The following is a 15907-nucleotide window of genomic DNA, read 5'->3' on the forward strand; positions in this document are numbered from 1 at the left end:
AACAAGTGGGCTTGTTGTTCTGCCCAGCAGTGGAAAGGTCCACGCTGGGATGTGAAGTGTAATTCCTCGCCTGTTCTTTCTCCCTTCAGGTAGGTGAAGCCAGAGCTCTCTATAACATAGGGAATGTTTACCATGCAAAGGGAAAGCACTTATCCTGGAGCACGGCCCAGGACCCGGGCTACCTGCCTCAGGAGGTCAAGGACACACTACAGAAAGCTTCAGAATATTATGAGTAAGTATGACTGAGAAATTTCAGTGGTAATAGATTGGGAATATTTCCCTGAGATGCCAAGCTGTGTTGGCAAATTAATCTCAAGGAAGGTGAGGAAAGGTCTTTTATAAAATCTGAGCTAAAATTCACGCTGGCATTGGCTTTGTGAGACTCGGTGCAGTTTGACTCGTGATGGTGCAGTGAAGTGCACCAGTCTGCTGCTTCCCGGAGCTGAACTCTCAGCTCCTGTGGCCCCTGCTGCTCTCTGCTGGCCTCTGAGAGGATGGATCCCTGCGTGTCTCCTTCCCTGGCACCCAAGGGAAGAGTCGCTTTGAAGCCCTGGTTACTTCTCAAGGATCTGCACTTTATCTCACTCGTCACAACCTTCCTTTTCCTGAATCATTTCACAGATCACTGTCATGTGCCGCACGGGAAAGTTGGCAACAGAGTTTTGGGCTCTTGTTTTTCTCCTCCAGGATTTTGGGCTCATGTTTTTCTCCTTGTGTTTTTTTTTCTCCCCGTACTTCAGAGTTCTGCTTTTGTGCTGCCGTTGTTAAAATGGTTTTTTTAAGTGAAGAGAGTGATCAGGTCTCATATCCGAGGATGTGACAGTGCCTATGAATAGCTCACCACCCTTCTTCAAGGAGTGGTGCGTGTAGCATAGCCAGGGGCTAAATTTGTGCCAGTGGCGAGCGCTCCACCTTTCTCTGTGTGTGTAAAGGGGGTAAAAACAAGGTGCAGAAATGTCAGGAAGCTCCCAGAGCAGAGCCCTGGTGTGGGACTGTGGATCTTTCCCCTCTCCCTGGAGCAGGGCAGGGAAATCTCCCTGTGGCCGCTCCTGCTGTGATGTGGGATGGATCAGACCGGGTGTGTGAGCTCTGGTGTGGTTCCTGCACGGAGCCAGAGGGGCCAGAGCAGCAGGAGCTGCACCCCTGGCTTGGCACGAGCTCCCAGGGGCGTCCAGCACGGGTCAGCAGCCTGTGCCCGAGTGCTTGGGAGGGAAATGCCATCCCCAGGGCTGGCTCTCCTCCCTTTCTGTGCGGGTTTCCTCACCGTGTCGTGGATGTTCTGCCCTGCTGTCTTTCAGGAGGAACCTGTCCCTGGTGAAGGAGCTGGGGGACAGAGCTGCTCAGGGCCGGGCTTACGGCAACCTCGGCAACACCCAGTACTTACTGGGCAACTTCAGCGAGGCCATCGCCTTCCACAAGGAGGTAGGAGCCTCCTCTGCTCCCCTCCTGGGGCTGCCAGCAGCTTTCCCTCCCACCACAGCCCGGCAAGCACGGGGAGGTGTTTCCCCCGGCTGTTCTCCCCCGTCCTGTGCCCTGCTGTACCAACTCACACCGAGCAAATCTTACCCCAGTCCCCATCGGCACCTCGTGGGCAGCTTTGAGGGAAGGATGCTGTGGCCTTGGAAACCAGAGGAGGTGTCCAAGGGCACGCTGCAGCTGGGTCTGGCCAGGGGTTTTTTTTGGTGGGTTTTTTTTCTGCTCTTAATTTGTCTCAGTCTAAATTTTAATAAATGCAAGCCATGAATTTAGTTAAGCTGCTGAAAGAGCTGTTGATCAGGAATAAATGCTGCTTGTAGAACGCAGTGACTTTCTGCAAAGCTTTACAGGGAGGTGAGGTGACAATGTCCCTGCCCCAATGCAAATGCAATTTAGCTTCTGTTGCAGTGTGTGTGTCAGTTCCCTTGCGGTGGAAGGTGGAAATTCACTGCTCCTCTGGTTTTTAAATGCTGAGGGGGCAGCGCTGGGATGCAACATCACTCCCACTTTTCCAAGAGCCTTTCCTGACGCTGGATTGCAGAAGAGGGAGAGGTTTTCCTGCTGCTCCCACCCCTGGCAGATTCACCACCACCTCGCTGGGAGGGAGCTTTGCAGCCTGTGGGAAATCAAGGCACAGAAAACTCTCAAAGCTTTGTGCATGCAGGCCCAAATATCGAAACTGGAAGAGGCTTCCAGCTTTAGAGAATAAGCAAGAATTTGGGTTTGTTATGTAGATATGTATTAAGCTGGGCAGTGGAAAGTTTTAAGATTTTAAAGTTAAGATGCAGAAGTAGTTATAAAGGCAATAAGAAGTTTTAAGGTGTAGCAAGTAGTTTGTGTGTCACTCTGTGACTGGATAAAAACCAGCCCGTCTTGGGGCAGGATGTGTGCTACAGTTTAATTAGCCATTGGTGTGAAAGTTAAAACAACGTGTGTGGCAGCAGATTATTGGCTAATTAACCTTTAAAACCCCTTGTGACCACTGGCCAGGCGCTCCTGGTGCCTGCGGTGAGGACGCTCTCACTCCTCGAGACTGAGGATACAAATTACGTTTTAAACATCCCCCAGTGGTCCCGATGTTCATATCCCGACTGAGCCCCAGAAGCTGCCCCCGGGGGAGCTGCCGTGGGCCGGGGAGGGCTCCCTGTGCTGACCGAGCTGTGTGTGCTGCAGCGCCTGGCCATCGCCAAGGAGTTCGGGGACAAGGCAGCCGAGCGCAGAGCCTACAGCAACCTGGGCAACGCCCACATCTTCCTGGGCAGGTTCGACGTCTCCGCAGAGTACTACAAGTGAGTGCGGGGGGCTGCTCCCTGGGAGAATCCTGAGCTGTCACAGCCAGCCCCTCAGCTCCGGGGGCCGTGACGGGGACCCGGGGTGGCGGGCACCGAGGGGTGACACCCCCCTGGCCTGGCGGTGAGCGGGGCTCTTGCTTCCCACCTCTGCCCTGCAGGAAAACGCTCCAGCTCTCCAGACAGCTCAGAGACCAAGCAGTAGAAGCCCAAGCTTGCTACAGCCTGGGGAACACGTGCACGCTGCTTCAGGACTATGAAAAAGCCATCGAGTACCACCTGAGGCACCTGGTGATAGCACAGGAGCTGGGAGACAGGTAAGGGCGCTGAAGGGCCCCGAGCCTTCTCTGCCTTGCTGGGGTTCAGCACCAGTGATGGGAATGCTTGGAAGTCATTAGAAGTCTCTGGGCAGCCGGTCCTTGGTCCAATGATCTGCCAGAAACATGACATGATTCACCTTTCTCCTTCAAACCTGGAGGCTGTGCCCTCGGTGCTGCGCCTGAGTGAGATTTCTAACCAGAGGTACTTGAAGAAAATGCCTGGTGCTCGGTGCTGCTGCTGTGTTATCCCAGGAGGGCCTCTGGGGAGCTCCCTCACATTCACAAAAGCTGTATTTTCCTTAAAAGCCCTGTGTTTAGGGCACACAGGGTGTGCTGCTTTGCCCCGTTGCTCTGGGCTGATGCTGGAAACCTCCGTGTGATGTTGCACGGAGAGCATGGAGATCACGTATCTTGTTTCTTGGTCTTGCTCCTCGTATTTCTTAAATTTTTTCTTTTTTCTTTTTTTTTTTTTTTTTTTTTTTTTTTTTTTTTTTTTTTGGGGTGGGGAGAGAAGTCGGTTCCTTTTTCCTGGCTGTTCCCATGCTGAGCCCTGTCGCAGCTGAAGTGGCTTTGTGCAGCCAGCTCGCTGTGCTGGATTCCCTTGGAGCCTGGCTGCGCTCCACTAGATGGAGCAGGGACATCAGAATGGGGAGAGAGCGGTGCCACCAGCCGGGCAGCCCCTGCTCGGGGCAGGCACAATCCCACCCAGGGTGAATCACGCTGTGGGGGTGCAGGGCTGTGGGCTCCTGCGCTTCTGGGAACGCACACCCCTGTGAGCAGAAGGTATTCAGCAGGGTGACAAGAAAAGCGTTGGAATGCTGATCAACCCGCCCAAACCTCTGAAAAGGGAGTTGCAGTCATGCTGAACCTCCCCCCGCGCCCCCAGGTGCTTTTTTTATCCTTTCTCCCCCCACATCTGCTCGTTTGCAGAGCTGAGGAGGCTCTGCCTGCTCCTGCAAACAGCTGCTGAAGCTCCAGGGAGCCAGGCTGGGGGTCTGGGATGCACAGGGCAGGCTCCACATCCCCCTGCCTTCCCTGGCTCCTGAAAACCAGCACCAGTGCCCTGGAGACCTCGTGGAAATCTGTCCGTGCCCTCTGTAGGGCGCAGTTTGGTGCTGTGTTCTCACCCTGGTGATTCGCTGCTGGGGCTGTTGCAATGTTCTCTCCTTGCCATTTTCCTGCCGGTTTAGCTCTGGGCTGCTGATGAACCAGAGGTGGACGTTGTGTTCTCCCTGTGCAGCTCTGGAGAGGAGCCCTGGTTGTGTGAGGTGGAAGCTGGGCAGGAGCTCTGGCTTCTCCTCTTGGGCTGGTGCTCGCCAGTGGAGCCAAACCATCCTGGCCCTTGCTGCAGTGCTTGCATTTTGTCCCCGTGGTTCAGTCCTGCTTCCCAGGCTGAGCTCAGTGTGAGAAGGGTTGGAGATGTCCAGCACAAGTCCTTTTCCAGTGCGGACCCTCTGTGGAGGTGGAAGCAGGGCAGGGAGCCTGGCTGTCAGTGCTCTCCAAAGCGCCCTGCTGGCCTTTGCCCGGCGTTTCTGTGGTTTGACACTGTCCTGTCCCGCAGGGTGGGAGAAGGAAGAGCCTGCTGGAGTCTTGGCAATGCCTACGTGTCCCTGGGGAGGCACGAACAGGCTCTGCACTTTGCGAGGAAACACCTCGAGATCTCCCGAGAGGTAAGAGAGGCTGGTGCAGCTCAGAGGGAGCCTGTGACCCCTGGTGAGAGCAGGACTCTTTTATTCCAGTAAGTTGTATTAATGCAGTCACCTTGCTCTCACTGCTCTGGAAAGCCCCTCTCTCTGTGCTGTCCTTAGGAACTGCAGAGCTTGGCTGGAAAACGCTCTTTCAATGGGAGGCTCCCAGCCTTCCCCTTAATTACAGCAAACGTGTGAGCTGCACTTTGCTCTTAAGCAATGCTCTGGGTGAGCAAGGACCTGGGGACTCATCACTGGCCAGCCAAGGTGTTGTGCACCCAGCAGGTGTGAAGGCACTCAGGTACCTCCTGGTCTCCAGCCTGTGAGATCCCACTTTCCTGAGCACAGGGAGATGCCAGCTGAGCCGGAGCTGCAGCGTGCTGCTGCAGTGGCTGCTGTCCCTGCGTGCACACAGCCCGCTGCCACCCCCTTTGGGGTGCTCTGTGTGCAGCCCCTCCGGTGGCACCTTGGCCTTGCCCAGCTCTCTGCAGCTTTCCTGCTGTTTTCAGGTGGCTCAGAAGGGCGGAAAGCCAGAGTTCCATTGTTTGCTCTTTTTGGTGTGTTGAGGAAATCGGCTGTGGCCTCTTTAGTCTTCCCCAGATGAAGAAATTGCCCTCTTGAAGCGCTAATTGAAATCACCATCTGTAAGTGTGCTGGGTGTTCTCCTGCCTGTCTGTTAGGTTGGCTGAATCTCCGAGTAGGGCTGACACAGCAGCCTAATTACAGATTTAATTATACTTATCAGACACACAGAAGAATTTCTCTTCTTTGGCCCGGTACATTTTAGGACAGATTAACTTTCCCAGCTCGGCTCAGGCTGGGGCTGAGTCCCTAGAGCCAGACATCAGCTGAGGGGCCATGGGAGGATCAGCTCTGGTGGTCCTGGGGCCTTTGGGGTGGAGGGGAGACCCAGCAGGGTGTGGGGGTTCCCAGTGTTGTCATTCCAGGTGCTGGCTGTGGCTCCAGCTGTGTCAGGAGTGGTTCCTCATGGCAGGTGGCTGATGGAGTCCCCTCATCATGAATTATGGAGCAGTGCGGAGACTGTCCCTTTGACAGGCACCGGGATTTTGGCCAGGAGAAACCTTTGGAATTCAGCCTTTTCGTGGTGGTGTTCGTAACTCACTTCCCATCACCTTCTTCCCAACCAAAATCTGATTGGTGGCATTGGAATCCAGGTGAAACCAGCACAGGGGTGACCATGCTGCAAGCTGCTGCAGGTTGATCAGAGGTTACAAAATCCCACTGGAATAAAGGACATGGACCTAAAACCCTTGGAAGCTGCCCCAGCTCTAGGACACTGCTCTGGAGTGATTTTGTCATCTCAGAGTGCAGCTCCTGGGAGGCTGAGGGCACCAAACAGGGCTGGGCTGTGCTGTGTGTGTGTGGCAGGTCCTGCCCAGGGTCACTGTCCTGCCCGTCTGCTCTTGGTTGTTAACAGGGCTTTGGAGATGATCTGCAATGAGTGGAAGTCAGGGAAGCACTTAATGATTGAGCATCAAGGACTGTAAGACCTAACATGGACATAGTAATTTCTCTGGAGATGATGTCAACAGCAAATCCCCCGTAATTGGCAGGGGGATTTATGCCTGGTGATAAGCCCTTTGATCTGCCTGCCTTTACTGGCACTTGGGGCTTTGTCATAAATAATGTGGGGATTTATGGTTTTGTTCCGTGCTGCAGTCTGTGGCAGGGGACACAAAGGAGCTGTTGCCAGGCATTTAACAGGAGCCAGGCCTCTCCAAGGGAACAGCCAAGGTCTTCCTCTGGCACACAGGCTGCTCTTCCCCCCAGGAGCAGAGGCTGTTTCTGGGTGAGCTCTCGGTGTGTGATGTGCAGCCGTTCTCTGCCTTGGTTAAACTTTGAGGAGGATCCAGTGTCGTGCCTACAACCCCTCATTTTATCGAGCAGGAGCAGCTGGACAGATCTCTTCCCAAACATGTAACATCAGCTTCCTTGGCTTCGTGCCAGGGAGAGGTGGGAATTGGGAAAAATGTGGACTTTTAAAAGATTTTTTTTTTTTTGAGAGTTGTGTGGGCAGATCACTAGGAACGACTCGAAGTTGTATGGCTCTGAGCCAGGAGAGAAGGGCTTTCAGTGGTGTGGCACTGCCCACGTGGCTGATGGCAGCGTGGTGTCTGGTGCTCAGTAACTATGGAAATACTTGAGGAAAGGGGCTGGGAGCTCCAGGGCTCTCTGCCAAGCCATGTGTGGCTGCAGGACAGCTCAGTTCTGTGGCTCTGGGCGAGCTGAGCCCTCTCAGTTCCTTGCACTGTGTTTCAAGGTGCAGCACATCAAGCATGGACCCTCTCCCAAATTATCACTGGGGAATGGTTCTGGAGAGCTGCGTGGCCTCTCAGGTGTCTCCAAGCTCTCTTCTGGGTGTCTCTGTGTTTGGGGTGGGACTGGCATCATTGTAGGACACAAAAGAAAGATGGGAGACTTTAAATATTTCAGAAGGTAAAGAATATAGAAAAGTTTTGTTGTCAAATTTTTACCACCTTTTATAAGGTGTTCTGACACAGACTTAACATAATTGGTGAACAGGAACGACACCTCTCTGATCCCATTGGTGAAACCAGAGAAAACAGCAAAACCCCACCTGGAGAAATGTTGTTTTGAGAGAGGATACTTGTTTCGCCGAGACTGTGTTTGAGAAGAATCTTTTCTCGAGAACTTTTCCCTTGGAGGGGGAAAAAAAAATTTGCAGCTGCTAGTGGGCTGAAATCTCTTGAGGCTTAGCAATGCCAGGCTCACGGGCTGGCACCCCCTTGGCTGGGGGCTGTTTGCCCCGAGCTCCCCGTGCCTTTAACCCGTGCCCCGTTGTTTCCCGCGCTGCAGATCGGGGACAGGAGCGGGGAGCTGGCGGCGCAGGTGAACATGGCCCAGCTCAGGGCAGCCCTTGGCTTGGGCTCCGGGGACGAGGACGTGGCTGCAGCTCATCCCTACTCCGGCTACGAGGCACAAGGTGAGCTCCTGGCGTTCTGGCGGCTTTGGGAAGCCTCGGGAATGGCGCGCTGTGGGGAGGGGAGGGCGTTTGGGAAATGCTGGAGCGGAGTAAAGGCGTGGAGCGCCTTCGCCACAAAGGGGATGGGGTGTGTTTGCTCTGCGCTGCAAAGGCAGGGAAGGATCCCCAAAAAAGGGCACAGGAGGAGTTAATGGAAGTAGTCTGCACTGGGAGCGAAATTCCACGTGCCATGCAGCAAACGGGCTTTTGTATCTTTTAAAGCTCTGCAGGGCTCTTTGCACTGGGTTGACTGATAGCAGGGGCTTCAGGTATCAGTCAAACCAGGGATTTTTAGCTGCTCTTATTTGATTAGCACCCAGTAGAAAGCCCAGGGCATGGGCTGGAGGCAGGTTGGCACCATCAGCACGCCCTGGGTCACATCTCACCCTTGGAACACCTTCAGCAGCGCCGAGCACGGAAACGAGATGTGGCAACGCTCGGTCACAGCAGCCAGAGCGGCTTTACTGGGCCCTGGGTCACTCTGCCTGTGCTGCCAGGGAGCAGGGTGGCACAGGCAGGTCACCACAGCGCTGCCAGCCTGACCTGGGGACTGTCCTGGAAGCGCCCGCTGTGGGCGCGGGCGGGCGCCTGGCACGGGCGCTTCCAGCTGGCAGCGCCGTGCTGGGCCAGACGGAATTAATTCACACAAACCGCATCCCAGGCGGTGTCCACTGATTAAATGTGACCTTGTTGGCGCGGGCACGCTCCCCTGTTGGCAGCAGTGACGTGGAGGGGCTGGGGCACCGTGCCCCGGGCGGGGAAGGAGAGGCTGGCTGTGCGTGCGCGCTCTCCTGTTGATGTCCCTGCTGCGTCAGTGCTGGAGCTTTTCCTGGGAAATGGAGTTGTGGAGAGGGAGCCAGCGCGTCCTGCCGTGCCCCGCTGGGGCTGGGCCGTTGCCTCAGCCGCCGTGGGGGCCCCAGCAGCCTCTCTTTGCGCGTCACCCGCGCTTTGTAGCTCCTGCAGAACTCATCCCTGGCGTCTCCTCGGGGGCTGCCTTTTGGATTTTGTCGTGATGGGGGAAGAGGGGATGAGCCTCAGCGCTGGTGCTGTGTCTGGGTCAGAGGGAAGTGTGGATGTGGCCCGTGGGCTGCTGGCTGCCCTCTGTGCTAATATCTGGAGCGTGTCGTGGCGTTCTCTGTTGTCTGACAGAGCCGGGTCTGTGTGTGTGTGATCCCTGCAGGATGGGAAAGGGCCGAGCAGCTGCGCAGCTCTGGAGGTTGCAGTGACCTCGTTAATCCGTGGTGCCCTTGCTCACGTTCCCAAGGCTGGGGCTGTTTGTCGAGAGAAGGACAAAGTGTTCTCGGGAGGGAACGCCAGCAAACAACTGGGATTTGCAGTGCAGGGAGGGAGAGAAGGATCTTGGAGAGCAGGACTGCCCCTCTCCAGCTCCTGGGAATCTGGGGAGGGAAAAATCAGCTCCGTGGTGGTGGGCTGGGGGCACAGGGAGGGAGTGTGAGGTCACACCGGGCTGAGCTCTCCGTGCATTACAGGTGGGGAAGGGGCTGGCACAGCGGGCACAGCCTGGCTCCTTGATTTCTCCTTAGCTTTCATCCCGACTTCAGCTCTCTTATTCCCAACTTCAGTGGAGGATGAGAGGCCACCGATGTGTCTCTGAGCCCTTGAGGGAAGGGAGATGTGTTTGATGACAGCCAGAAATTTTGGTACCATCCTGTGCACCTATTAAATGATTAGAAGAGCATAATTATTTATATTATTAATAGCAGCAATTTACAGCCAGAGGAACATCTGTTTCTGTAATAGGAAGCAGGTGAGAGAGCTGAGATTCAACTTCTGAACCAGCCGTGCCTTTTGATATTGACAAATCTCGTGGTTTCCATTTTTTTTCCATTCAGTTTCTTTTTCCTGCTTAAGATTACAAAATGGCTGCATATTCCTAAGGATGCTAAAATCCTCTGGTTAGGCAAACGAGATAAAACCCATCAGTTTCATCGGTAAAGCTTCACAGCAAAGGCTGAGCCAGGTTTTCACTGTGATGCCCTTCACAGGTTGCTGCTGCTTTTGGGGCTTGGGCATTGCCCTTCCCTGGGCTCTGGGGGTGCCTGATGTTTCCCTCTGCTGTTCTGGCTCCCCTTGCCGAGCTCTTGGTGATTTTAATTAATATTCTGAGAGTATTTGGATGTCGGAAGACAAAGCTGGAGGCCGGGGAAGTGGGGCAGGGCTGCAGAAGTCTTGTGAAAGCAGCGACCTTGTTGAGAAAGGCAAACACAGGGAGCTTAAAGCAACAAACTGAAGGAAGCCGGAGAGGAGCTGGAACATGAAGTAAATAAACAGGGGCTGGGTTTGCTTCTCCAAACAACCAGAAACGTGGCTCTGAATAAATCTCCTTCTCTTTCACACGCTGCAAGCTAAGAGTTGAGCACTGGTAGGGCTTTGCCTTTGGGGAGAAGTGAAGGACTTTGCTGTGGCTCCACGGGGTTGTTTTTAAGGGTGAAGGCAACCAGGGTGAGAAGCAGCGTTGGGAGATGTCCTGGGGTGCAGACAGGCAGCACTGGTGCCCTTTTGCAGAGGAGAAGCTGCAGCACCTGCTCCGTGAGGAGCTGCCTGATCCCGGCGTGGATTGGGAGCACCATCGCTGGTCCCAGCCCGCTGCCTGCCCCTGGATGGGGAGTCTGGGGATGCTGCCTCGATCCTCTGGGGGATGCTGCCAGCTGGGAGGGCAGCACAGGCTCAGGGATCACCCAGCACCCAGGGGATGGAGGCAGAGAGGAGCCCTGGCCATGCTCTGTACCTCTGCACAGGCTGCGAGCTGCTTTTCCTCTGCTTTCGCCAGCCTCAGCCTTCACCTGCTGGCAGGGGCAGGAGACACGAAACAACCTCTGCTGGCAGCTGGGAGTGGGTGGGGAGGGCTGCAGGTGTTCCAGGAGGCGTTGGCATGGGGATGGTTCCAGAGCTGGCTCCTGGGGCGGTTCTGGGGCTGTTTGCAGAGCGCAGACACCGCTGCCCTGCTGTGCTTGGCTCTGAGAGCAGGGAAGGGCTCGGTCCTGAGCCTGGCTGGGAGCAAACCCAGTGCAGGAAGTTGCAATCCTGGAGTACAAGGTGGTCTTACAACCCTGAGTAATTGCCGTGGCGTTGGGCACCTCTTTCATTTCGGTTTCCCCCCACACAGGTGCGATGGGCGTCAGCTTTTCCCTAAGCCAGGCTGGAATAAGCTCCTGTGCAGATAAAGCGCTGGCAGTTTGGGTGGAGGAATGAGCCTGGCTTCCCCCTCCCGCTCCTCTCCCGCTGAGGAATGGCAGGCACGAGGCTGCTCTGCTTGTTTGCTGTGCCAGGGGCTCCGTGCTGGGAATGCTCATCCCTGTGTGAGGCAGTGGGCACAAACCCCCGCTCCCTCCTGAGCTTTGTCTGTGGGGCTCTGCATCCTCCACACAGCTTTGAGCTCATCCCTTCACAGGAATCTTTGAACCCTCGGGATCAATCAGACCGGAACAGAAGAAATCTGCTTTTATGTTTGCGGGCCCGTTTGGTTTTGTTTGCTCGCTCGCTTTAAATATCTTTGAAGTACCTAAAAAGTGTTTAGGGCTGATAAAGCAGGCAGGATTGACCAACCCTGTGGTGATGCCGCTCCCGCTGCCAGCCCGTGCCTGTGCCTGGGATGCTGCCGAGGGACTGGGATGTTCCTTCCCTGGAGTTTGCTCAATCTTCCTGCAGAAAAGTGTCAGCTGAGTGTGAGAGCAGCCTCTTGCTGCCAGCGGGCCAGCCCTGCTCCCTCAGGCTGGGACTTCACTGTCTGGGAAGCATTTGCCTTCCCTGGGGCAGAGTCGGGGTCACATCCCCGGCGTGGAACCTGCCCCGTCCTTACCGCTCACGCCGAGGAAGTGCAGCAATTGGAAGTGTTTAACGTTAAATATCCTCTGCTCTATTTGATTTTTCCCCAGGAGCTGACGGGCTGCAGCTCAGCCTTTTTTTTTTTTTTTTCATTGTGAAAATGAAAAGCCCCGAGGCTGTGCCGGTTAATTGTACCTGCTGACGCACTGGGGGTGATGGATGAGGTGCTGGAGAAGCCCAGTGGCTTTTGCAAGGAAGGATCGGTGGTCTGGTGGCTTTGTTGTGCTCCAGCAGGTGCTCAGGGGGAGATCAGGGGCAAATATTCCCGTGTGCCTGCAGGAAGGTGTCCCAAAAAGCTGTCTGTGGTGGCCTTCAGGGAGCAGGGCAGGAGGGACAGGAGAGCTGCTCCCGCAGGGGGATTCTGGAGTGAAGATTCAGGGTTTCTCAAAGATGCCTCTCCTTCCTAATGAGTTTGTTCTAAATCCTCTGCTGTTACAGCTGTTAAATCATTCCAGCAGCGCTGACGGGGGGGGATGAACCTCTGAGTCATTTGGATTTTAAACTCACTAATTTAGCACTCGCTTCAGACTGCCCCAGTATTGGTTTTAGGAAGCTTTAAAATACTCTTCCCGAGTATTTAACGCTCCTCTCTCATCTTGCCGTGTACACGAGCCTCCTTCCCAGCATCAGTGTAAAGTACAGCAGGGGTTCTTGGCTCACAGCAGAGGAAATGCTCCAGGACTGGAGAAGATGATGTTGTGCTACTGAAATTTGTTTTATCTCGATGCCAGGGGAGATGGCAAGTGCTGGAAAAGAGGATGAGGAACAGGCCAGCTCTTGAAGCCTGTGGCAGAGGAGGCACAACGTGGCTTGTGGTAAAGCCATCCATCCAATCGGGATTAAATCTCTTCTTGTGGGGAGGGAGAATTTTTGGGAAATCGTCTGCTCCTGAAGGCTGAAGTTCCCTTTGGCTGCAGTTCCAGCCCCCAGCAGCACTCCCAGCTCTGCTGGGCTCTGGTTCCTCAGTGCACCTTCCCCAGGCTGTTTCCCTTGGGAGCTGCTGTGTAGGAAATGCCACGGCTGTGTTGTTCTCTGTCCATCAGCACAGCTCTGCCTTCAGGAACGAGGTTCCTCTGCTTGCTGTGCCTTTTGTGCAGCACAGAGCAAGAAAAGAGAAGGAGGGAGTTCTCTTTCTCGCCCAGCTAGAATTTCCTTTTCTCTCTTAAAACTTTTCTGTGTGGATGGCCACGGGCTGCTTCAGGATTTCTCTGAGCAGGGCAGGGCCAGACCCTCAGCAGAGTCCCTGTGACCTCCTGAGTGACCTCAGGACCATCCTCCTTCCCTGGCAGGGACGAGCCTTGGCCAGCCGACCTGGGCTCAGCCAAATCCCCAGGCAGAGCTCAGGATCCCGGTCCAGCGTGGGCAGCGTGCTCCTGGAGCTGCCGTGAGCTGCTGGCTGAGCGCAGCAGCACCCAGGAGGAGGGAGCAAGTACGTTCCCTCTTTTTTAGAGGATTTGACTGTGGGTGTTTGATGGCTGCTGAGCTGGTCTCTCCCTCTCTGCCCTCCCTGAGTCAGTCTGGAGGACAAAATCGTGTCCTTGGGCTTGTCTGGCTGCTGGAGATGCTGCCCCTGTTAATTATTGCGTGTCACTTTCTGGCTAAACTCTGGATTTCGTCTCTGCTTGTTCAACGGGGGCTGATAATGGATGGTGGGAGGTCAGGAGACTCTGCTGTGTCCTGGCAGGGAAAATCCTGCCCTTAGAAGCAAGCCGGGTGTTGCTGCCAAGTGCATCACGCTTCTCTTGAATTAGCCCTGGGGCTATGAGCCTCCTCCCAGCCTGCTCCACGCGGTTCAGGTTATCTCCCAGAAGATCCTTCTGTCCCCACAACTGTTCCTCAGCGAAGCAGACCATTGCCTGGGGGGGTTGTGGTTACAGGAGGCTGTGCCCAAGCTCCCCACAGCCTCCAAGGCTTGCCTTTGTCAAGCGTTTCGGGGTTGGGTGCTCCGTGTTTCCTGCAAATTCCTCTCCCGGATATTTCATTCTTTGGCCCAAACTGCCGATGTTTTATTTGCAAATCGCCCTTGGTTAGAGATAAGCTAGTGCCTGTTGCACGTTTGGGGGAAAACTGAAATCAAGGATGTGCCCACCACCACAGGAATTACTGAGAGGCGTGAGGCTACAAATCAGATCCCCTTGTGCTCCAAGGCTGCAGCTTTCCTACGATGAGTTTACTCCTACTGGGGAGAATAAATAACAAACAATAATAATAATATAAAATTAGCTCCCTTGTGCCATTTCCACCTGCAGGGAGGAATGGATGAGGAGGAAACTCCTTGTCCAGGTTTTGTGAGTGTGAGGGCTCTTTGGGGTGATCCAGAGTATCTCCTGTGCCAGCTGCTCACCCTGAGAGCAGTCAGCAAAGCCCCCAGGGCTCTGGGTGCCGTGGATGTGCAGCTTTGCTGTTATTTCTGTTATTTTCGGCCCGTTGCTCAGCTGTCAGACTGGATTGTGGGCATGCAGCACAGAGCATCTTCTGCCAGATCAGCCACACGAGCAGCTTGATGCAAGGGAAACTTCTCTTCATCGCCGCAGATCGCGTGCAGCTTTTTCAGAGGAGCGGAGGAGGAGAAAACGGCGGGGTTCTTGTTCTGGAGCAGGGTTTTGTTGTGCTCAGGGCCTGCTGGGAGGGTGAGATCTGCTTGTGCTCTGGACACAGCTCATCAGTGCCTCCCAGCAGAGCATTCCTGCCCTTGTGGTGCCCAGTTCTGGATCCTCAGACACAGAAGGACCCAGAGCTGTTGGGATTCCCTGGCCCTTCCCTGCCTGCAGGACCGGGGTAAGCAGATGGTCCTGCCCGTGGATGGGCACACAGCAGCTTGGCACCAGCATTTTATGGCCCAGTCATGGTAAATAACTGATATTACTTGCTTTCTCTGTTTAGAGGAAAGTATTGTTCTACCCCGGCAGCAACCGGGAAAACAAATGCCACCATTTATCAGGCGAGTGCTGACAATAATAGAGGTCAAGTGGATTTATAGTGCCAGAACCCATTATGTGTTTGAAGACTAATTAAAGCCTTAAATGAGATGCTTGTCCTACTGGAGGCTGCCTTTTTTTTTCCTTCTTTCTTTTCCTGCTGCTGTGCTTGTTTTCTCCCTCCCCCTTCCCTCTTTACGAGCTTTGCTGTAATAATGGAGCACGAGGCTGATAGAGCTCCCCTGATTAGATGTCAGCAGATGATTTGGGATGCTCTGGGAGCACAGGACCGTGTCTCCACTGTCACCTCGGAGCTGGGAAGGGTTTCCAGATCACCATTCCACCCCAAACAACTGCCTTGGCTGCTCTGATTTAATTATCTTGAGCAATATTTAGGGTTGTCTGCCAGGATCCATGTTCTGGTCTGTACAGATCGGGGGAGACGCTGTCCAGGGCTGAGAGAACTCGCCCGAAAGCCAAGCCAATATCTGGGTTAGTGCAGGTACGGGGAGAAATGACCTTTTCCTGAGAGTACAGCGAGCCCTGACGCTGGATTTGTTGTGATGTTTGGGGTGCCCAGGCTGTGCTTCGTGGGGAGCGCTGCGGGGGCTGGTGTTGGCTCCACGGCCTTTCCCTGCTGCTTTTCCGTGGAGCCCCCTGTCAGGCTGAATTCGGAATTCTGCCTGCTCTGGCACAGCCCCCCAGGGGGATCCAGCGTGCTCCCAGCTGCAGATGTAGAGCTGGGGCTGTGGCTGGGGCCCTGCTCTGCTGTTCCCGGAGCTGGGGCTTATCAAAGCACATGTCAGCTTGATGAGAGCTCCTGCCAGGGCTCCCTGAGTCGCTGCTGCACGGGTTCAGCTCGATCTTGTCAGCTGCAGCCTCTTGGAGACGGAGCCTTGTCTGTGCAGGAGCAAAGCTGTGTCTGCCCAGCTTGCCCTAGTGCTCCGTTCCATGAGATGATCCCATCACGGTCCTCGGTGAAACTTCCTCGTGTTCTCCGTGCCTGCAGGTTAAAGGCAGGAATGTGAGAACCGTTAAACTCCCCTCAGCATCCAAACTGCAGGAGCAGAAAGTTGAAAAAAAAAAAAACCCAAAAAATTTAAAAATCCCCTAGGTTCGTGGTGCTGTCGAGATCATAGATGGGGAGGAGGAAGAGATTTTTGAAAATAAATATTTAAGAAAGGAACAACACCCCTGAGCAGTAAAAAGAGCAACATCCCAGGAGCTCCAGGAAAACAGGGCATGAATGCAGCCAGTCAGGAGCGGTGCTCAGCTGATGTTCACAAGAAGGTTTCAACTTGCTCTCTTTGAGACCTCAGTAAACCTCCAAGACAGAGAGAGCATTTAGAAAGGCCCCTGAGGTTTT

At 54.6% G+C, this 15907-nt stretch overlaps 1 protein-coding gene across 10 annotated transcripts in view; it reads left to right on the forward strand.

The window, feature by feature from the left end:
• GPSM1 (G protein signaling modulator 1) overlaps nucleotides 1-15907 on the forward strand; it is a 64191-nt gene that overhangs the window by 22011 nt on the left and 26273 nt on the right. For 8 of the 10 annotated variants that reach the window (XM_040083194.2, XM_058423096.1, XM_058423094.1 and 5 more), the window contains 6 exons: nucleotides 90-232; nucleotides 1299-1422; nucleotides 2650-2765; nucleotides 2927-3082; nucleotides 4647-4755; nucleotides 7612-7738. In XM_040083194.2, coding sequence (XP_039939128.1) covers nucleotides 90-232; nucleotides 1299-1422; nucleotides 2650-2765; nucleotides 2927-3082; nucleotides 4647-4755; nucleotides 7612-7738 — 775 coding nt within the window. Of the gene's footprint in view, nucleotides 1-89; nucleotides 233-1298; nucleotides 1423-2649; nucleotides 2766-2926; nucleotides 3083-4646; nucleotides 4756-7611; nucleotides 7739-14058; nucleotides 14594-15907 lie in introns of those variants that run through there. The other 2 variants (XM_058423097.1, XM_040083207.2) reach the window with 2 other exon arrangements.

Source organism: Hirundo rustica, chromosome 20 (assembly GCF_015227805.2).
Source record: "Hirundo rustica isolate bHirRus1 chromosome 20, bHirRus1.pri.v3, whole genome shotgun sequence".
Classification (NCBI taxonomy): Eukaryota; Metazoa; Chordata; class Aves; order Passeriformes; family Hirundinidae; genus Hirundo; species Hirundo rustica.